This window comes from Pelodiscus sinensis, chromosome 1, assembly GCF_052426305.1.
Source record: "Pelodiscus sinensis isolate ZL-2025 chromosome 1, ASM5242630v1, whole genome shotgun sequence".
In the NCBI taxonomy this organism is placed as follows: Eukaryota; Metazoa; Chordata; order Testudines; family Trionychidae; genus Pelodiscus; species Pelodiscus sinensis.
The window spans coordinates 61,269,447-61,292,728 of NC_143052.1; the positions used below are offsets into that span (position 1 = coordinate 61,269,447).

The 23,282-nt window shown below is 42.9% G+C and overlaps 1 protein-coding gene across 5 annotated transcripts in view; it reads left to right on the plus strand.

Annotated features, from left to right (window-relative positions):
- The window catches only part of USP15 (ubiquitin specific peptidase 15), a 139,140-nt gene that overhangs the window by 36,376 nt on the left and 79,482 nt on the right, over window positions 1–23,282 (plus strand). For 3 of the 5 annotated variants that reach the window (XM_075930764.2, XM_075930758.2, XM_075930768.2), the window contains exons 3-4: window positions 3,098–3,228; window positions 6,353–6,479. In XM_075930764.2, the coding sequence (XP_075786879.1) occupies window positions 3,098–3,228; window positions 6,353–6,479 (258 nt within the window). Of the gene's footprint in view, window positions 1–3,097; window positions 3,229–5,545; window positions 5,625–6,352; window positions 6,480–6,897; window positions 7,015–23,282 lie in introns of those variants that run through there. The other 2 variants (XM_075930775.2, XM_075930783.2) reach the window with 2 other exon arrangements.

The following is a 23,282-nucleotide window of genomic DNA, read 5'->3' on the forward strand; positions in this document are numbered from 1 at the left end:
AATAAAACCCTTTTTCGAAAGATCCTGTACTCCTCATTTTTTCATTTACCTTTTTCATGGCCGCTCATCAGGAAACAGTGGAGAGGACCCAATTTCCATTTTTCCTAATTTTTCTAATTGCCCAATTCTCTGCACTGATTGTTCCCTTACCACAACGAGCTACAGAGACTGAATGCTTTTGGGGAAAGAAGTTTGTTGGAGCCTCAGAGAGGGATTCATTTTCAGCTGAAATCCTTCTGGCTGTTTTCCAATCTGCATCACAAGGCATCCTCACAGATACTGCTGTCTATCAGGAAGTGAAACATGATTAAAACTTGCACTCAGAATTTGGGATGTTAAAATGTGTTTATTCAAATAAACATATAACCACTGAAAAATTCAGCGGTTACACGCGGGGCAGGGACGGCTCCCCAGGAGCTGGTGTGTATGAGAAGCCAGCTGTATCAGAGAGAGCCACATGGGGGGGAGGGGGCAGGAGCTAGTGCACAGGGAGCTAGCTTTTAAGCCGGCTTCCTACAAGCAGTGGCTCCTGCCTGCTCTACCCCCCCCCCCCCCCCATCACAGCTGCTGATGCCTCTGATACAGAGTTAGCAGTATGAAGGAAGTTGGGTCCATAGAAGCAGGTATGTATGGGAAGCTGGCTTAAAAACCAGCTCCCTGTGCACTAGCTCCAGCTCCCGCCACTCCTCCCCCTCCCCCCCTCCCCGCTCCCCTCCGTGTGGCTCTCTCTGATACAGTATTCGCCATCCCTGCTAGTAGTTCTACAGCATGTGTATGTGCAGGTGACAGAGAGGCAGCAGCACGGGGGAAGAGAGCTGCATGCATCTGTGCACATTAACCGATGAGCCCAAGCCAAAATTCATAATCGAAAGTTTCCTTTCCATTGTGCATCAAAGTAAAACTTATTTAAGGGATTGGTGATGTTTTTTTATTTTGGGAGATGATTTTTTTTTTTTTTAAAGGAGTGAGAGCAGACAATTTTTTATTGAAATCAGTAATTTTATAGTAATGTGATTGGGGTGTACTAGCTCTTCATTGGCAACACAGGAGTAAAAAAATTGCTGTGTGCTCACAATTCATGTCCCTATGCTCTTCTTGGGCATGGTCCCACAACCTTGGGAGCATATAAAAGGGAGCAGTTCAGTTCAATCTAGACCGGCTATGGAGGCGAATGGAAGTGTGCTGCAGGCTCCTGATAAGGAACAGCTTCTGAATCACCAACTCTTGAGTACCCTGACTGTGCCACGGGATCCTAATTGACTGCAGCGTCCAAAGAGTAGGACAAACTGGTGCCAACAGAGGAGCTACCAGACCTGGGACCAAGTGTAGGAAGTGACCTGGGATATACATGGGTACATGGAGACCTGATTTTTGCAACAGTATTAATGGTTTTTTGAGGGGCCTTGAGTTGAAGCCTGTTGAAGTAGAGTGAGCCAGAGTTTCTCTCCCTTTCCTGCATTTGCTACCTGGTGATACCACCACCAGGACAAGTAGCCCCATAGACTCTTGCCTCTAGGCGATATTGCTGCCAAGAGAGACAGTCACATAGTTTTGCTTATTAGGTTATGACGCCACCAAGAGAGACATAAACTATTGCCACGGGGAAATACAACCGCTGAAGTAGTAGGCGGCCCCTCGCTGGATTTTTGCCACTGGACTGTTCTGCCACTGAAGTTAGTGGGGCCCCACTATTAGGGGCAGCAGTGCAGGGTGGCAGGCAGCCAGTCCATGAGGGGAGCTGGTTTTTAAACCTTGCAGACCAGCTTCCGCCTGCCACCCTGCGCTACTGCTTCTGATAGAGAGGCAGCAGTGGACGGTGGCAGGGGGCTCCCTGGGAGTGGAGCTGGACTGCTTTGGCTGCCAGCCCCACCACTGAGGACTATTGAATAGTCATGTAACCACTAAAATTTAATGCAGTTACATGATTATTCAGTTGCATGATATCTAACAACCCTAGTTTACAACACCGGATGCCACTAGTAAAATCCAAATGCTTCGCTCCATGGCCCGCTATTGAGCTGTGGCATTCTGCCATTGCCTAGACTGTTAATGTCATTCACAGAACAAATGAAAGGAAAAGTAGTCTTCTCCTAAAAACTTTCCGTGTAGACTCAGGATGCATTGTGTTGTGTATGAGCTGACTCAATTCTCAGTCACAAGGTGAGAGAGTTCATTCTGCTAGAACCCAGGCCACCTCTGTAGTCTCGCTTCACGAAGTTCCTGTAGTTCTCTGTATAGCGAAATGACAAAGGTCTTCTCACCTTCCTCCTTGATCGACAGTGAGCCACCGTGGAATACATATAGGCACCAACACTTGAAGAAGGACAAAGTTATCTGCTTTGTACAGTCACGTGAATTTTTCAAGATGGGTGGTTCCTTTCTGTAGTCCACTACCTGCTCTTCTTCCCCTCTGCTTCAGCTCTTTAGATATGATACATGGTAGAAAAGGAACTTGAGAGTCTACCAGTCCAAGCTATTCCAGTTAGGAGCATGAGGATTAGAAGGGATTAAGCACAGGCCAATGGATACTGCTAGGAAAAAAAATCAGGCTTGGGCACATGCTCACCACAATAGAGTGCAGACAGGGACTACACGTCACAAAGAACATTACTTACTGTGTAAGGTAAGTAACTTCTCTTTTTCTAGGACTGCATCATGTGTTGTGAACCATTCATTTTTACAGTGAAATACATTACTGTATTTCAAAGTGCTGGGTAGCATGGGTGCCATCTTGATGGCTGTAAACTGCATGCCCAGAAGTTAATGGATTTTATTTCCACTTCTGTGAATAGAAATAAGCAGCAGTCCAATCATCCTTATATTGGAGACTTCATTACTAAAATAGTGCCCATCCCACCCCAATATTTATAAATTGCAGCTTGCTGCTTTAATTCAGTCACAATGCTAGCATTATTTAGTTGTTGAATTTCACACACTAAGAAAATGGTATATTTCTAATAAGCAGTTCATTATTACATTTTGATTGGTATTTTTCACTATTGTTTCAGTGCTACATCAAAAACGCCAGTGCTGATAAACATGTTCATAACTGTGGATTTGAAATAGTGTGCTCTCTCTCTCTCTCTCTCTCTCATAGATGGTGACTCTCAGTCTCTCAAGGAGCATCTCATTGATGAACTGGACTACATCCTTTTGCCAACTGAAGGCTGGAATAAATTAGTTAGCTGGTACACACTGATGGAAAGTCAGGAGCCAATAGCACGCAAGGTACTATCTAAACAAACTAAACTTTGTGAAACTAAGATCATTCTAAATATAGTCTTGCAGACAGTAGTGGACTGAATAAAATCAATTGGAGTTCTTCTTCATATTGGGAACTCATAAAGTCTTGTCCGTAATGAATGTGTCAACCTGATATTATTTTAGTTAATACAGTCACTTACTTGGCTTTTTTTTTAATACTTAGATTTTAGGACTTGGCTCAATTTTTAAAAAATGAAAAATTTGAACAAAGCTGAAGGAGGGTGGTTAATTTTTTTTTCACTAAGCTTAATCTTACTATTTTTCAAGAAAAACTTAAACTTTAGAGGCCATTGAATCTCATTATTAGTGCAAATGATCTTGTAAGCTAGTGCTGAAAATTCTAAATTTTATTAGATAAGATGGACTTTTCAGGATTGTAATATAAAGAAATCAGACCAGGTCAACTTTTTGTAATTGTGAATTATCAAGTATGAATCCAACGTTAATGAAGAGCTGCTCCAGACCTAATGAAGTTGGCACCATTAGATTACATAATAGTTCCTCATGTGTGATAAACACATAATCATTTCCATTCAGCAGATTGGTTTTCATGGTGTCCCAGTTTTTAGCAGCAAAGCATTATTTGTTGCCAAAAGTAAAGCCTTTGGTACAGCTGCAGTTCTGAGCACATGAGTCAGGATGCACACAATCTGGCTCTGGTTCCTGCCATATTTGGGAACTGCTTGAGAGCTCATTCATTAGGTACAGTCTGCGCAGAAAGTTTTGGGCACAAACCACGCTCTGTACACTCATTGAGAATTATTTTTTTCCCCACATTTTATAGAAAAGATAGCTAAGGTGGTCCCTTCTAAGTTGAAGATTGCAATTGGATTTTCAGAACAGATATTTTAAGATATCCTCTTCTAGACCAGTTATTGAAGGTGTTTTAATATCTGTATGCTATTGCAGCTGTTTCCAGGTTGGCCAATATGAAATACTTTAAATTTCTGATTATCACTGCTTATTATTCCAGTCTTGTTTCTGATTATAATTTTCTATGGCAAAGCCTTAGACTTTTGCTGCAGCAGAACCTCACCATGACTTCAGGAGCAATGAACACAAACATTACCAGTTAATAATGCTGGCAGCTCACATTTGGAACTACCTGCATTTCATGGGTAAATGCCAGCTGGATCTGTAGAAGAAGGCTCATGCTTTCATGGATTCATCTCTTTGGTGACAGAGTTCAAGAAATGAAAATTACCTTATCTATTTTGTTTTTATTTTTTAAAGAAACATCTGTGGAACTTTAGCTTATAAGAGTAAGAATACATCAGTGTGGTTATTTTTCAAAAATAATTATTTATCCGTGATTATTAGTGTCTGAACATGCACATTTCAGCAGATAGTTTCTTTCCTTCCTCCCTGCTTAGGTAAAGTTTTGTAATTTTGCATTGTTAATTTTCTCCCACATTTCACCAGGGACTATTATGGGGGTACTTAGAAGGAAATGCCCAACATAGTATCAGGGATAAAAAAAAGTATCGAAGTAGACTAGCACTAGTACACACTTCCAAGATTGTTAGCTTCAAGTTGCCCAGAGAGATTTTTGCGAAGATTCACTCAAGTATGTGGACCCATTAATGGAATGAGATGAAATGTATCTTTGTGCAGCAATTCCAGATGCATTTTCTCTCTTTATCTTCTTCATTCCCCACACCTTACCCTTCTCCCCCAATTTGTTCTTTGATTTCTCTGTTCTGTTACCTCTTTAATCTTTCTGCAAAAGGTGGTGTACGGTGCTTTTTCTTTGATGTCTGTCAGAGCAGCTTCCCTATTTGATGGTAAACTTTTTTTATCCCCTGTGCTTTTGAAGCCATGTTCTTTGCTGCTGTAAAACTTTTTGAAGCTGTGGACCCAAATTTAAATTATTATACCAATGTACTAGCTTCTTGATTTTGTTTAGTGGGGCTCTTTTGGATAACACAATAGTGCTTTGTCAATGCTATACGCAAGCTTTACTATTGTCTTAATCTGTTGATAAGCAGCATCAAAGCAAATCACAATTTACATCACTGCAGCACCTAACATAGACTTAAAAACTCAATGTAGATAAGTGGTTAAACTTGTGTTAAGATGCATTGTCGTTTAAAAGTTCCACCAACTGGTAGTCACTACTGCCCAAGGCTAATTGTTAAACACTGGGTAGTGAATAGTTCATTGATGCATATTTTTTCCATAGTGCTTGCTCTTAAGTAGGTTTGGTACAGCAGATCCCGCCTAGTAATTATTGGGTGCCTTCTTTTTTACCGTATTTGTCTGATGTATCATATATCAGGCTGATGGCTATTTTCAGAACCGTATGCATGACTAAGTACTGCAGTTACACTCTGAAGGATCAAAAGGAAATATATTAAGAGGTGACCATGAATATTTTTGGGGGTTTTACTTTGATTAATTTTCCTGTTTCCCTCGGTGCTTTTTTGTTTGGTAGTGGGTATTGCAAAGCAAACATGTAAAGAACAAATTTAGCAATATCTTGGGGGAATGAAGCTAAAAACTAATATTTTTGTTACCAGAGCATAAATGAATGACTTGACTGGCAGTACTTATGTACAATATTTGTTTAAAAAGTCTTTGTTATGTAATATTCAGAACTGTTAATATACTGTTGTAGTTCTTAGCTTTTTTAGTAGTACAAAATCAGAATTTTTCAGTATGTCATGATTTAATATATGGAACTAGCAAATTGGTTCTTAATACTTTAATTCGGACAAAACAGAAAAACTGAAAAATTTATAAATTTATTAATGTGTATGTTGATTATAAAGATACACATTTATATGATAGGTAAATATATATGATGTTTAGTATTAACATAGGCACATATAAAATTCACAGGAAAAGATATAGTTGTCATAAAATCCAACTTTTTAAGTCCTGGATATTTTCTGGAAATGTTCTTACGGGTATTTTATTTCTGATATTTGGCATTCATAACGGGCTTAATGTAATTTGTACCTCTTATGTTCACTGAATTTTTATTAGTTTCCTCTAGAAGCTTCTAAAAACAAGTACATGTAAGTATGTGTATCTAAATATATTTAGATTTCATAGCAAAGACTGATTTGTTTTTTGTTTTTTTCAGGTGGTTGAACAGGGTATGTTTGTAAAGCACTGCAAAGTAGAAGTATATCTAACAGAATTAAAGCTGTGTGAAAATGGAAACATGAACAATGTTGTGATACGAAGATTTAGTAAAGCTGATACGATAGGTATGCACAATTTTTCCATATTCAATATCTGTAAATATCTGAATTTAATAGTACTTGAGAGTTATGTCTTAATTCTGACTTTTAGATATGTTTTATCTATAAAATTTCACAAGGATGAAAAAATAGATGAACTATGAGTTCATTTTTTGCAACTAGTAACAAGATCAGGGTTGTTTGAATGAAAAGTAGAATCTGATCACTCATTAAATACTTCTCTTAAACTATAATATAAATAGCTTTTAGATTTTAGAAATCTGGCATTTTGCTAATGACGATAAATAAGCCATTGATGTAACAATGGAAACGTTTTTTTTTTTTTAGAGAATAAACATTGGCAATTTTTTTTCTTGATAATTTTCAGCATGTAAAAATTATAAAGCACCTTTATTTGTTTTGGCTTAGTCCTTGATGATGAATAGTGTCGTGGTGGGAGTGAAAGATGCACCAGCGTGAGAACGTATTGAACTTTTTTGGGACATCATTGTCTAAAGGTGACTTCAAAGGGAGAAAATTGTGCCCATATTTCTTCTTTGAGGTATATAAAGATACCTTCTTTTATGATGACAAGTTGAGTGAGGGGATATCTTTTATTGGACCAACTTTAGAGAGAGAGGTTTTCGAGCTCATACATTATTCTTCTGCAGGTGTGAGAAACAAACTCAGTGTTGCAACAAATAAAAGGTGGAACAGATTTTTTAGCATATATACCTAACACACATTTCAAGTGAGCATTTAAGGTAAAGTGGTCCCAATCATGGAGAAGAAATGAAGGAGATGAAAAGTGAAGTGAGGGATTATTAGAAGGTCATAGATAGTTGCAATAAGCCATAAATCTAGTTTCTCTATTCAGTTTGTTTTTAGTGCCTAGCAAAGTTATCAATTAAAATTCCTAGGTTGACTTTTTGAGGATACAATACTTTAAGGATAAAGGACTAATAGGTGAGATAGAGTGAGTGCTTAGTAAAAGTGTTCACCCACATGTGATGTGATGTAACTTTTTTGTGGCAACTTACTGTGAGGTTTATATAAAGCTTAGATATGGTTTAGTCTATTAATGTTGCTGAGACACACTTATGAGAAACTGTAGGCCACTTAACGTTTGTGAAATCAGTTACTGATTAATTTTATTGCAGGCTTTAATGGAAAAAACTAGACTGCATGAAAGCCTGTAAATTGCTTCAGTCTTACTTAGGTCTTTGTATCACTACTAAATCATCTTATGTAGTTCTTCAAATGATTATCCGTGTGGATTCCACTCTCTGTACATGTGCATCCCATGCACATGAAATCTGATTCCTTTAGACAGCTGTCTGTTGGGGTCATGCCTGCGCTTCAGATGTCTTCATCCGCTCTTTTATGCACACATACAAGGGTTTATGCATCTCTCAATTCCTTCTTCCCACCTGTGGTGCCCTAAATTTTCCAGCAGTACTTTCCTCACTGTGTGTGTTACTCTTGATGTGTAGTTCCTTGCCATTGGCTGCATGTGTAATAATGTATATGCACACTAGATTCATTTCTAGTTAGGGATTGGTACACTGAACACTAAAATCTTTCTAGTGGTTGTAAGCAATAGGACAGAAGAAAAATTCAGAACTGCCCATGGTGGGAAGTATTAGTGCTACTTAATGATTGGCTTTCTTGGTACTATTTTTTAATTTATTTTATTTTAATTTTTATTTCATGATCTCTTGCCTAGGAGAGAGACAGACTTTTCCAAGCAGTATCCCATATATTGCTGCTGTTCTTAAGCATACTGAGGAAAATTAGAGTAATGGCTCTCAATCTTTCCAGACTATTGTACCCCTTTCAAGAGTCTGATTTGTCTTTGAACTCTCAACTTTCACCTTACTTAAAAACTTACAAAGCAAGACCTAAAATTCAAGTGTCACCACACACTGTTACTGAAAAATTGCTTGTCTTCTCATTTTTACCATATAATTATAAAATGCACCAATTGAAATATAAATATTGTATTTACATTTCATTGTAAAGAGCAATATAAACAAATAATTGTCTATGAAATTTTAATGTGTAATGACTTTGCTAGTGCATTTTATGTAGCCCGTTTTAAAACTAGGTAGTAGGTATATAAGTTGATGTACCTACCCTGGAAGACCTCTGAGTGCCCCGAGGAGTACACAGACCCCAGTTGAAAATCATTGAATTAGAGAAAGCGACAAGGAGTCCTGTGGCACCTTATAGACTAACAGATGTATCGGAGCATAAGCTTTCATGGGCAAATGCATGCATCTGACGAAGTGGGTCTTTGACCACGAAAGCTTATGCTCCAATACATCTCTTAGTCTATAAGGTGTCACAGGACTCCTTGTTGCTTTTGCAGATCCAGACTAACACAGCTACCCCTCTGATACTTGAATTAGAGAAGCCATCTAAATTTGTTCCTTCTCAAATATTTATAGCAGCATGCCCGAAGAAGTTTGCATTATCACAGTCCTCCAGTCAGGTCATCTTTGTGAGTATCCCAACAAGCTGAGATTCTACCCTGAGCTCAAGGCTACGTCAGTTAAGAGTCCCTAGTCGTTCACCTCTGCTGTATCTCTGGACAGAAAAAAGGACCATGCTAAAGATGACACAAGGCTCAGGTCACTTGTCTTAGTTTCAACCATCCAAAGACCAAAGGAGGGGGGGGGGGGGGGGGGAAGTGCCCTCGGGTATCACACTAACAACTAGTAAGGAAGAATCCGAAAGCTTCTGGACTGGGTTTCGCTCAGTACAGATTCTTAAACATCAACCTTGGTAGCGAGTGTTTTGGTACCTGGAAGATTCAGTACCCACTGCTTCCATATTGATTCCTTTGGAACATGATCTTTGATAAATGATCTTTAATACATTTTAGATTTGCTTCTCCAAACTGAGTGCATATACAGTGCTGAGTTATTTAACTGTGAGTCCAGTAGAATGGCTGTTTTTGTCTTGAGAGATATCTAGCCCCACCTCTGAGTTGTTGGCAGGGGCAGATGAGGATTTCACGGGGCCCCCCCCTTTGACACAGCGCATGTGCGGTGGCGCCATGGCACATGCACGGGGCTTCTTGAAGCGCGGGGCTTGGAGTGGCCGCCCCACTCGCCCTGCCCTATATCCGCCCCTGGTGGTTGGTATGCAGTCGAAGGAGATTGTCAAGGTTCGGGCTTCCCCTCAGGCTTACAGCCCAATCATCATCGGGGTCGCCTGCCCCAAAATCACCCCCCCTTCCACCCGTACTCTTTAGTTCAAAGTCTCAGGCCGTCCTGCTCTCCGAGTGCTCTCCCCGATACCCGACGGCTCGGGCAGCCCTCCTGCCGGCCCCTTGGTGGTGCCGGACGTAATCCGGGGTCTACCTCACTTCAGGTTCCAGCGCGGGGTCCTGCGTGCCTGCCAGGACGTTCTCCTCTGGGCTGAGATTCAGCCCGCAGCTTGCCGGTCCCCCTTCCTCCCCCTCCCCCTCCCCCCCCCGTGTTGCCGTGGGCTCCTTCCCGGGCCCCTGTCCTCGGCTTCGCCCCTGCTCTCCTTCTCCTGTCACTCCCCTTTTCCAGGCTGTCATCTCGGCTTTTTGAATCCCCCTCCAACCCTAGCCCTGCCCCTTTACCTCCGGGGCGCAGGCTGATGATGTCAGCTGGTGTCTCTGCCCAGCCTGCTCCCCCAGCCCAGACGGTACACGCGCATTGCGATCCTGCTCGGGGTTGGCAGGGGGAATCCCCCTCCGTGCGGGTGGGCTCCTTTTCCGTAGCTTCCACCCCGCCCCTCCCCCCCCCGGGCCCTGCGGGGGGTTGGAGAGTGTGAGGGGCTGAGACCTCCGTTGCATCGGAGCCCGGCACACCGTCACAGAGATACTTCTGGCACTGATTTCATTCCCTCAGAGATGGGGCATTCCTGATTAAAACAGTGTTTCCTTGGAGGAGGTTTACTCCTTACTCTATCCATATGGGACTAAGAAGGAGTCACCCAGTACGTGCCTCTTTACCTTCCTAAGGTAGCACAATGGGAATCACCAAGGATTCTAGAAGGGGCAGTAGGAAATTATCGGCAGTTCATAAGGAACCCTATTGAATGTCCTGATATGCAGCTGTATTCACACAAATCTGCACAATCTGCCATTCTAGAGTTAAATCTCCTTCTCCAAAGAGTCATTATGGATCAACCAGATCAATTAGTGCAGCCTTGAAAAGGAGGAAGAAAGTGTTGAAGAGCAATGACTGCAAGAGGAAGAATAGCTACTCCTCTCAGCAATCTCATCTTCCCCTGATAAGGGAATAAATCCTTGTATACCTGCCTCAGTAACTAATTTTATGGCAGACACACTGGATATACCAGCAGAAGAAATCTCACAAGCTTCTAAATATCTTGCATTTTTCCATTCATGGCAGGTTTGTCACACCAATAAATCAAAGACTGTTTAAGCCTGCGAAAGATGTGCGGTATCCATCACAATCAATACTGGTCAGATTAAAGCAAGCAGACACAGAAGGCACTAAGTTCTTTCCAAAAAATCTAAATACTTTTTTTTCCATCCCACTCAGAAACGGGATCTCTTGTTGTCACCACTGTCCAGGAAAAAGTCAGAACATCCCAGAGCAAAGGATTTGAAGATATTCAGCCTCTTCAGGCACAAGGTGTATTCATCTCTCAGCATCTAGATGCATGTGGCTAATTATGAGGCTGTGCTTTCCCAATATAATTACAATTGAACTGGGATAAATTGTCTCAGATTGTATATGAGTTACCATAGGAACACTGAGAGGAACTAAAAGCCATCATGACTGAGGGGGAGTTGGTATCCTGTACTTCTCTGCAGTCTGTGCTTGGATGTATCTGGCAGTGTAGCATATACTTATGACCAAATAGGTGGCAATGAGAAAATCTTTCTTACTTTGCAAGGAAGTTAAAACCACAAATGAGATCCTTTCCTTTTAGAGCAGTGAACTTTTAGTTGTAAAACAGATGAGGGTGTCTGTTCACTAAAGTACTGTAGGGTGATTCATTGAGTCTGCTGTACATTAAAGCCTTAAGAAGGAAATGAGCAAAATGACAAATTTTCTTTAGATGGTTTCCCTTTCCATATGATCTTCAGTATCTTCTTCTGATGCTGCACATCTGTGTGTTCACTTACACAGCAGGTGTGATATCAGCTTCAAGAGCTTGCAAAATCTCTGGAGGCTTTTTTTCTCTGCTCTGATGCTTTTTGGTAACTTTTTTTTATTTGAGAAGCCTGGATGTGGATCACCTTGGATCAGGGAGTCCTGGAGATTGTAAACAAAGAGGTAGTCTTCTTAGTTCCAGTCCCTTCCATACTTCTTTCTCTGTTCCATTTCAGGAGATACACTTACAACAAGAAGTGGACTCCCTTCTGTGGCTTGAGCAGTAGAGGCAGTGTCCTCCGAGTGCAGGAGAAGGGGGGGTTTATTCCCATTATTTTTTCTTACCGAAGAAGGAAAGGATTGGTATCCTATTCCAGGCCTTTTTCTCAACAAATCAGTCTGTCTCAAGTTCACAGTGGTGACTCTGTCTTCAGTAATGGTTTTATTAGATCTTTAAAACCGGTTCAAAGATCTCAGTCTGCACAGTGACTGCCGTTACTTATGCATTCATATGGCTAATTGCAAATAGCTCTGATTCTTAATAGGAAATCTCACTACCAGTCTGTGATCCTATCTTTTAGTCTTTACACAACACTGAGAATATTCACCAAGTACTTGGTGTGGCAGCTCACCGAAAAAGACCAAAAATGCAGGGTTACTCAGATCTAGACGAGTGGCTGATCCAAGGAAAATCACTGCAAAAGGTGACTGATTCAATTTAAATGCATTTAAAGAACTTCTCCATTCTGGGTGTAAAAGTTGTTGGAGAAAAAATCTGTGCTCATACTGATTCAGAATCAAAACATGCTCCACTCTTAGTGTTAGTGTGTCCTCATGCTGGTGACCGGAGATTTTTCTAGCTGTGTCCTGCCATGCTGCACATGTACAGTAACATATCATGCTATGGCGTCTGTTAGGCGCGCATGCAGTGTGGCACCTCATTTCCTTCTCTCCCATCCTCAGCAGCAGACGGAGATCCCAGTCCGTTGTCCTTGCTTCAGCCTAACCAGCAAAAACAAACAAAAAAGTTAAACTTCCTCAGTTTTCGCCTTCCTTTTTCATTGGAAAAAAAATATTTTTTCCTCTTTAAAAAAAAAAGCCCTAGTTTTTTCTTCTTTATTGTTGTTTTCTACCTCAACATGTCTGATTCACCAGGCTTCAAATGTTGCGACTCCTCTTGCAAACCATGCCAGCATCTGATGGCCACTCCTGCATCAGGTGCTTAGGAGAGGGACATTTGGCACAGAAATGATCCCACTGCTCGAACCTCACAGCCACAGCAAGATGGGACCACGCCAATAGATTAAAGATCTTTCTCTGAGAAGTCTCTGCAGCCTGTATGTGATGACTCTCTACCAAAACCCAAAGACATAGATAAGACCAGAGGTATGGACAAAATTTGTCCTTCTATCCCCTCTGACCAGGCAAAAGTGAAGCCCAGGGTTTTCCCAGCTAAATCGCTGCCCCCGGTGCTGAGCTTATCCAGAATGAGTGTAGGTGACAAGCCTAGCACCTCCAGCATGGCACCAGCGAAGCAAGCCATGCTGCACAAAAGGACCCACTCAGAGCCCAGATATAAATCAACGTCACCGTCTTCCTCACCCAACGTGCTGACCAAACTGCATAAGTCAGCACCAAAGACAGTATCAGAGGCAGCACCAGACACAGACCCATAAAGGTCCCTCACCTACATGACTCCTCCCAGGGCACTGACATCAACTCCATCCTCCGTACCATCAGCACTGACGATGGTGCAGACTAGCTTGGCACCACACAAAGACCATCTTAGGCATTCCACAGCTCTGACAGGCTGCAGATCTTTGGCACTGCATTCTCTGGCATCTTTGGTGCAGTCAGTTCACTCGCCTTGCTCTCCAGCCCCATCTCTCTCTCTCAGCAAGTGTGACACGGGCCAGCACAGCTGCTTCTCATCTCAGCACTCGTCTCCCACGCAAAGCTTCCTCCATGGGAGTCTAGGTCAGCAATTGGTATGGGCACCATTGGCTGTATTTGCCTCCACTATACCCCAGCCATTGGGTCCCATGGTACTCCTACAGGAACTATCTTACCACTCCTTCAGCACTGGCCAAGATACCAATATACTCTTCTTAGCCTACACCGACAGGCATGGCACTGAACTCACCAGAGCATCCTCAGTCTGGGGAGGAAGACTCGCATTCAGAGGGGGGGGGAAGATAGATCTCCTCTACACAATTTGTCTTTGTCCCCAGACAAAGCATCAATACCCACCATTCCACCTCCAACAGCTTACATCAAACAGTGCCAGGAGCTTTTCAAGAGAGTGGCCACAGCACAAGAACTGGATCTTCAAGAGGTTGAAGAAAAGCAGCACAGAATCCTTTGTATTCTCCAACCTGCTTCCTCTTCTAGGGTCACATGCCCCATGGATGAGGCTATCCTAGATCCTGCCAATACCATCTGGCAGATGCCTGCATCTGTTGCACCTACCAACAAAAGAGCTGACAGGAAATACTTCGTCCTGGCAAAGGGGTTGGATTTTTTTAATTCTTGCACGCACCTCTTAATTCTCTGGTCATGGACTCAGTCCGGCACAAGGCAAAACATCCCAACCTCAGGTCCACTCCCCAGGACAAAGACCATAAACACTTAGACATCCTGGGCAGAAAGACCTATTTGTTGGCAATTTAACACTGAGAGTAGAAAATTACACAGCATTGTTGGCCCAACTATTCAAAGCTCCAAGAGCTCTCGCAGTTCCTACTGGAGCACAAACAACCCCAACTGTACAGCACATTCCAAGAGGGCCACATGATTGCCTGTACCATCCTACAATCGATGATGGGTGTAGCTGACACTGTGGCCTGTACATGGCTGCAAGTGTCGGGATTCTTCTTCGAGTTCTTTCTTATGTCCATTCTACTAGGTGTGTGCACGCCACGTGCACGACTGCTGGAACTTTTTTACCCTTAGCAATACTCGTTAGGCCAGTCAGAGAGCCCCCTAAAGTGGTGCCAGTAGAGCTGCGCATCTATACCCCTGCTGGCCCCAACCTCCCTCAGTTCCTTCTTACTTTCTGTGACAGTGGACCAGAAGGCTTGTCTTGCTCTGCGAGATTGCCCTTAGTGATTAGCTATCTAGTGTAAATAGTTGTCTTCCTTAGTTAATGTTAGTTCTTTGTTGTGCATAGTTAAGATGTTAGAAACACTCATTGCTCTCCCAGTTGCGGGGGGGTGGGAGGGGAGAGGTATGCCGGAGCCTCAAGGCTTCAAACCATGCCAGCGTTGTTCTAAGCCTATGCCCCGTGGGGATCTGCCCAAGGATTGTCTAAAGTGCTTGGGTCTTGTAAAATCTGCTTGGGAATCACCTAGTGGAATGGACATAAGCAAGCACTCGAAGAAGAAAAGATGGTTACTCACCTCGTAACTGTTGTTCTTCGAGATGTGTTGCTTATGTCCATTCCAGTCCCGCCCACCTCCCCTTCGTTGGAATATCCAGCAAGAAGGAACTGAGGGGGATTGGGCCCAGCACGGGTACATATGCGCAGCTATACCGGCACCGCTCTAGGGGGCTCCCTGACTAGCCCAACGTGTACTGCTAAGGGTAAAAAAGTTCTGGCAGTCGTGCACATAGTGCACGCACACCTAGTGGAATGGACATAAGCAACACATCTCGAAGAATAACAGGAGGTAAGTAACCGTCTTATCCCATGAGAGCTCCAACAGAAAGTTGAAGACCTTCCCTTCAACAGAACCAACCAGTTTGCAGTCAACACAGATGAAGTCTTTCAGTCCACGAAGGATTCTCGAACAACCTTAGAATCCCTGGAACGTACAAACACCCCAAAAAAGGCAATGGTATAATACCTAGTCATGATCCAGAGAGCCGTACAGATGCCAACGTACGACTTTAGACAACAGAGGCACAAACCTCAATACCAATAGCAGTCTCCCACTTGCCAACCTTCTACATCCAAACAGCAAATTTGAAGGTTTGGTCGAGGGCCCAGAGAAATCCCTACTGTTACACCAACAGTACCATCCAACCTCCAGTTCCCCTGTCGGTTACGGTTCTTCCTACATCAGTGGACTGAAATGGTATGAGACCACTGAAACTTAGGTTACGTCTACACTAGCTCGTTAGTTTGAGCTAGGTAGGGTAATGAGGGCAAGCGGAGTTGCAAATGAAGCCCGGGATTTAAATATCCCGGGCTTCATTTGCATGTTCCCGGGCGCCGCCATTTTTAAATCCCCCTTAGTCCGAACTCCATGTCCGTGGCTACACGCAGCATGGAATAGGTAGTTCGAATTAAAGATCCTAATTCAAACTACCATTACTCCTCGTGGAATGAAGAGTAGCAGTAGTTTGAATTAGGATCTTTAATTCGAACTACCTACTCCGTGCTGCGTGTAGCCGCGGGCACGGAGTTTAGACTAAGGGGAATTTTAAAATGGCAGCACTCGGGAACATGCAAACGAAGCCCGGGATGTTTAAATCCCTGCCTTCATTTGCAACTCCGCTTGCCCTCATTACCCTACCTAGCTCGAACTAATGACCTAGTGTAGACGTACCCTTACAGATCATCAAGGTGGACTAGCCTCTTTATTTCAATTCCCCCCTCTTTGTCCCTTTTCAGGGACCCCTGCCATGTGTAGTGGAGGTTATATTCACTCTATTTACTGATAGTATTCAGTCTGTTTGCTTTGCTATGTTGTATGTGATTCTACTATCCTGTGCTGTTCTGTGGTAACTCTGTGTGCATGCCTCAGTTTCCCTGGGCACTGCAACACTATCTAGATGAGGAGGGGTAGTCTGGCCGTGACTCACTGAGGAAGTATGTTTAGCTTCTCACATACCAAATAGCTGGGACTCTCTTGTAGCCTGAGCCTACGTGTGAGACTAAGTCTGGGGACACCTTTGCCCCAGGAAGCTAGACAAAAGGAGGAGGTGAGGGTGACCTGCAGGAATAGACTGGTTGCTCTTGCCTGGCTTAGGAGGTAAGGAGGGGGTTTGGAATAGGAAAGGGGAATAAGGGCCAGAGCCCCTTCTCCCCAAGATGGATTGTACTGAATGTTCCTGGTTCCTGTGATACGCTGTATCTCTTGAGAACCCATAAACTTTCTGTTCTGTTTATGGACTAAGGGTCACATCTGGATGGGGGGGGGGGTGCAGGGTCCAGTGACTCCCCAACACTCCATGACAGTGGTGGCAACATTAGGATGGACTGCACCCTGTGAACAGAGCATTCAGTAGTACGTGACTGGAGGGCAGTAGAAAGAAGGGGGGCTTGCAAGAGCCAGGCATGCTGAAAGCCCTGGAGAAGCGGTTCCAGGAAGCATAGGGGCCTATGGTCTAACCTGAGTGTGATCCTTGAGAAGGAGTGTCTCTCTTCTCCCCTCCCTCCCTCCCCCCCCCCCCCCCCCCCCCCCGCCCACACACCGACGGGTTCTGCCTGCAGAATGTGGGGAGTGGTCCCAGGAGGTTTTGACGCTCAAAGAGGTAGCACACTGACGAGATTCTTCCTGGAAATCAGGGGGCGCTACATGAACTGGCCTGTAAGTCTGCAGCCCTTGGGAACAGTGGGGAGAAGGCCATTAACCATCTCATTTGGAGGGACATTGTTGAGCTGTGCAAGGAGAGAGGGATGATGATTGGAGGGTTCAGCAAAGCCCAGCTAATTGACCAGCTGTTAGGGAATGATTCCTCCATGGAGCTGGTTCCTGTCCTAGCTGGGAGAAGCCAGACAGTTCCAGGGTCTGTGCCACAACTGAAAGGGCCCAGTGCCAATCTTCTGAGATGAAGTTGGCTCCTACAGAAGTGTGACATGGAGGCGGTGGGAGTGCTAATGTCATAGCCGACATTTTATTCCGGAGCAGGGGTCTGGACTTCCCTAGGCCACTGGCTAAATGATCCTGCTCAGTTCGCTCTCGAAGGGGGGAGAGATGTGATGTAGTGGGGATTATATTCACTCTGTCTGCTGATTGTATTCACTCCAGGGATTCTCTACGCAAGACTGTCACTATATTACAGCATATTCTAACCTCATTACATTTGTGGTCACAGACGCAGAACATGTTGCACGAAGTACCCTTCCAGCAACCTCTTCCACAGTTACAATTATATCTGATGCTTCTCTCATGGGAGGGAAGGTATCATCTTAGAGCTCTCACAGTACAGGGCAAATGAGCTCACCATGAACAGATACTTTTCATCAACCTTCTTGACCTCAGGACAGTGTGATATGTGTGCCATCACTTTCTACTATTCATCACCCACAAGTCAATCACCATCATGACAGAAAATGCAGCTACCACTGTGAGGAGGAAACATAGGGTAATGGTGGTTGGAGACTCTTCTGAGGGGAACAGAGGCACCCATCTGTATGCTATGACATGACATCTCTGGAGGTATGCTGCCTGCCAGTGTCTTAGATGCTTGTGTACCAATACAAGAAGGCTGGGAAATATGGAGAAAGAACTTGAAGTGCTAATAAATAAACACAACTATGACACCGTTGGTATCACAGAGACTTGGTGGGGTAATACACACAATTGGAATATTGGTATAGAAGGGTAAAGCTTGGTCATGAAGGATAGGCAGGGGGAAAAGGGAGGAGGTGTTGCTTTATATACTAAAAATGTACACAGTTGGATTGAGGTGGAGATGGACATAGGAGACAGACTTGTTGAGGATCTCTGGGCTAGATTAAAAGGGGTAAAAAACAAGGATAATGTCATGCTAAGGGTTGACTATACACCACCCATCCCAGCAAGAGAGTTGGATGAGGCTTTTTTAAACAACTAACAAAATCAGGATTTGGTGGTGATGGGTAACTTCAGCCATCCAGACACTAGTTGGGAAACTAACACAGCAGGGCACAGATTATCCAATAAATTCTTAGACTGCATTGGGGACAATTTTTTATTTCAGAAGGTTGATAAAGCTACTGGGGGGGAAGCTGTTGTAGATTTCATTTTCACAAATATGAACTAGTTGAAAATTTGGAAGTAGAAGGTAGCTTGGGTGAAAGTGATCATGAGTTCACAATTCGAAGGAATGGTAGAAGGAAGAACAGCAAAGTAGAGACAATGGATTTCAGGAAGGCTGATTTCAGTATATTCAGAGAGCTAATAGTTAAGATCCAATGGGAAGGAAGACTAAGAGGAAAAACAACTGAAGACAGTTGGCCGTTTTTCAAAGGGACATTATTAAGAGCCCAAAAGCAAACTATTTCACTCTGTAGGAAAGATAGGAAGTATGGCAAGAGACTGCCTTGGCTTAACCAAGAGATCTTACATGATCTAAAAATCAAAAAGGAATGGTATAAAAAGTAGAAACTAGGTCAAATTACAAAGGATGAATATAAGCAAACAATGCAATTATGCAGGAGCAAGATTAGAAAGGCAAAGGCACAAACAATCTCAAACTAGCTAGAAACATAAAGGGTAACAAGACAACATTCTACAAATATATTAGAAGCAAGTGAAAGACCAAGGACAGGGTAATCCCATTATTCAGTGAAGAGGAAGAAACGAAACGAAAACAAGAACCTTGGAAATGGCATAAGTCCTTAATGATTTATTTGTTTTGGTTTTTGTCAAGAAGATTGATGGTGACAGTCTGCCTTAATGCTAATAGAAATGGAGTAGGTTTAGAAGTTGAAATAAAAAAAAAACAAATTCAAAATTGCTGAGTGAAATCAGATGTCTTTGTCACCAGGGCCTGATGAAATGAATCCTTAAAATACTCAAGTAGCTGATAGAGGAGGTATCTGAGTCTTTAGATATTGCCTTGCAAAAATCGTGTAAGTCGAGAAGACTCTATTTGGAATCTCCATCTCTGGAGATATTTAAGAGCAGCTGAGAAAGACAGCTATCAGGGATGGTCTAGATGATACTGGGTCCTGCCGCAAGGGTAGGGAACTGGACTCGATGACCTCTCAAGGTCCCTTCCGGTTCTAGTGTTCTGTGATGTTATGATTCTGTGAATACTGGAAAAGGACAAATATAGTGCCCATCGACAAAAAGAGAAATAAGATCAACCCAAGAAACTGCAGACCAATCAGTTTAACTTCTGCGCCAGGGAAGATAGTTGAGCAAATAAATAAGGAATTCATCTGCAAACATCCGGAAAATCAGGTGATACATAACAGCCAGCATGGATTTGTAAAGAACCAATAATGTCAAACCAATCTGATAGCTTTCTTTGATAGGAAAACAAGTCCTTTGGATAAGGGAGAAGCAGTAGATATGGTATACTTAGACTTTAGTAAGGCATTTGACATGATCTCAGATGACCTTCTTATCAAAAATCAGAGAAATACAACCTAGACGGGGCTACTGTAAGATGGGTGTATAACTGTCTGGATTACTGTTCTCAGAGAGTGGTAATTAAGGTTCACACTCATGCTGGAACCGCATAACAAGTGGGGGTTCTGCAGGGGTCAGTTTTGGAACTGGTTCTTTTCAGTGTCTTCATCAGTGATTTAGATATTGGCAGAGAGAGTACACTTATTCAGTTTGTAGATCATACCAAGCTGGGAGGGGTTGCAAGTGCTTTGGAGGATAGAGTCATAATTCAAAATGATCTGGACAAACTGGAGAAATGATCTGAAGTAAATAGGATGAAGTTAAATAAAGTCAAATGCAAAGTACTGCACATTTGGTTTCATACATACAGAATGGGGGTGACTTTCTAGGAAGGAGTACTGCAGATCTAAGGATCATAGTGGACCACAGGCTAAATACGAGTCAAAAGTGTGACAGTGTTGCAAAAAAAGCAAACCTGATTCTGGGCTCCATTAAGAGGAGTGTTGTGAGCAAGACACAAGAAGTCATTCTTCTCTACTCTGTGCTGATTTGGCCTCAATTGGAGTATTGTGTCCGGTTCTGGGCACGACATTTCAAGAAAGATGTGGAGAAATTGGAGAAGGTCCAGAAAAGAGCAACAAGAATGTTTAAAGGTCTAGAGAATATGACCGATGAAGGAAGACTGAAAGAATTGGGCTTGTTTAGTTTGGAAAAGAGAAGATTGAGAGGGGACATGATAGAGGTTTTCAGGAATCTAAATGGGTGTCACAAGAAGGAGGGAGAAAAATTGTTCTTCTTGGCCTCTGAGGATAGAACAAGAAGCAATGGGCTTAAACTGCAGCAAGGGAGGTTTAGGTTGGACATTAGGAAAAACTTTCTAACTGTCAGGGTGGTTAAACACTAGAATGAAGTGCCTAGGGAGATTGTGGAATCTCCTTCAGTATCTCCAGTGATTAATAGTTTGGATAGACATCTATCGGGGATGATCTTAGATGGTCCTTGGTCCTGCCATGAGGGCAAAGGATTGGATTCGATAACCTCTCATGGTCCCTTCCAGTTCTACTATTCTATTATTCTGTCCGAAACCACATAACTACACACCCTAGACTTCAGAGGAATGTTTGCCTTTTACATTAATAGAACAAAACTGGAGAAATCAACAAGATTTTTCTATTATTCGCAGAACACTCAAAGGGTCAAGCTCCCAGAGAATAGTTTGATTTCTTCCTATATACATGTCTGTTACACCATCCAAAACAAACAACTGTCACCACAGCCTTTCTGAACAATGTCCCACTAGAAGATATTTGTAGAGCGGCATCTTGGTTGTCCAACCATACTTTTGCAGAACATTATGCACTGACTTCTGCCATTGCTCCAACATCAGTGGGAGAAGCAGTGCTGTCCACAATTTCTGGGACAGAGCTCCAAACCCGCATCTGCGATAAGAACATTGCTCTGTAGTCACCCAGAGTGGAGCACTCACTGGACATCACTCGTAGATGTGCGTGACTATCCTCCCTCCTTCCCCTACTTTGGAACCTCTTTGGGGCTAGATCCAGGGTAGAAAAGGAATGGAGGCACTGAGTGTGTGCCTAATAAACACCAACAGCACAAGGAGATGCTACTTTGCACACACAGTGTCGCAAGGCACTGCTAGAAAAATCTGCGATCACCAGCATGAGGATGTACCAGTGCCCAGAGTTGGAGCACCCAGGGTGACATATCGAAGAACCTCCTTTACTGCACAGGGTGAATTAACTCTCTTTTCTATAAGAAAAAACAATAGTGAACCTTCTCAAATTTACCTCAGACTCTTGGGATCCTGGCCTCATATGCCACATGACATAATTTGCTAGATAAACTTAAACAACAAATAGTCGGGTAGCACTTTAAAGACTAACAACACATGTAGATGGTATGAGTTTTCGTGGGCACAGCCCACTTCTTCAGATGACCAGAGTGTTGGATGTTCAGAACTAAAATAAATAGGGGAAGGGAGTGGGGGGGGAAGGAAAAAAGACATGTTCACCCTACCAAACATTGAAGGTGCCAATGCTGCTTTGTCTGTATAGTATCTGGTGTTAGTACTCTTCCTCTCTAATTGTCTACTAATGATTCTTATCTGCCTCCTTTGACTATCCAGTCTTTAGATGCTTATAGTCTATTTGTTTTTCCTGTTACATTCCAGCTCGGCTTTCCCCTTGATATTTTTATACCCGCTACCTCTTCTTGTCCCCCCTTGTCCCATTTTTTTCCTTCTCCCTGCCCTTCTCCCCTATTTATTTTAGTTCTGGACATCCAACACTCTGGTCATCCGAAGAAGTGGGCTGTGCCCACGAAAGCTCATGATGCCATCTACATGTTTTGTTGGTCTTTAAAGTGCTACCAGTCTATTTGTTGTTTTTAAAGTTTATTCTGTACAGACTAAATTGGCTACCACCTGAATAATTTGATAGACTTCATCTACACATCATGCAAGACGCATGATTCCAGTAGACTCTACATTTCAATGTGATGGTCACAGCCCCACAATAAGTGCTTTAATTAAACTGGTGGAAATTCACTCTTCAAGTATTCAACACTTGACCCTTCCAGTGGTCCCTTCAGAAAACTTATCTACATATAAAATACCTTAGAATTGTTGTCTAGCTTGCAGAGTGTTTCTGCCTGAACTTCAGGGATACATAATGGAGATGCTCATTAACAACCATTATGTCACCAGACCCAACTTTATTACATTAACAGCCTTGATGCTGGCTGGATGACACCCATAGAAAGCTGCTGATTGGAAGCTCAGAATTTTCTGCCTTGAAGTGCCACCAGAGTGATTAGTAAAGCAAAGTGGAAAACTTTATATTTGGGCATCTTGGCACTAGCTGTCTCCTTTTGATAAGACAACAGTTTCACTATCGTTGGAGTAGACCTGAAACTATCTGGATTTTCTGTTAGTTCCATAAAGGTCCATCTAGCAATAATATGAACACATTGCCCTTCTATCCAGGGCTACATCATATTTTTCTCAGAGTACAGTGTCTATATTCTTTAAGAACCTTATACTTGTTTTCTTCTAGTTCAGGAGCTCTCTGGCTGTGTCTATGCTGCACCCCTTTTCCGGAAAAGGGATGCAGTGTATACACAGCCTCTGTGTCTAGAACTCCTCTGTACAGTGTTAACATCCTTCTGATGAAAACTGCATTTTTAGGATCCATTGCATTATCTCAAAAGGGAAGGGGTTGATTCAGGTGCTCCTTAACCGTATCCTTATGGAACAACTAGAAGACTTACCCTGAGTTGTCCGGGCCAGCCTTGGGCGAGGGTGGGACCACACATCGTGGCTGCAGGTTTTTTCCTGGTGTTATCTGGGAAATAAAAATAGTACTGTGTCCCTGGTCCCAGGAGCAGCTGCATTGCCCCCCAGCTCCCACCCTGGCATA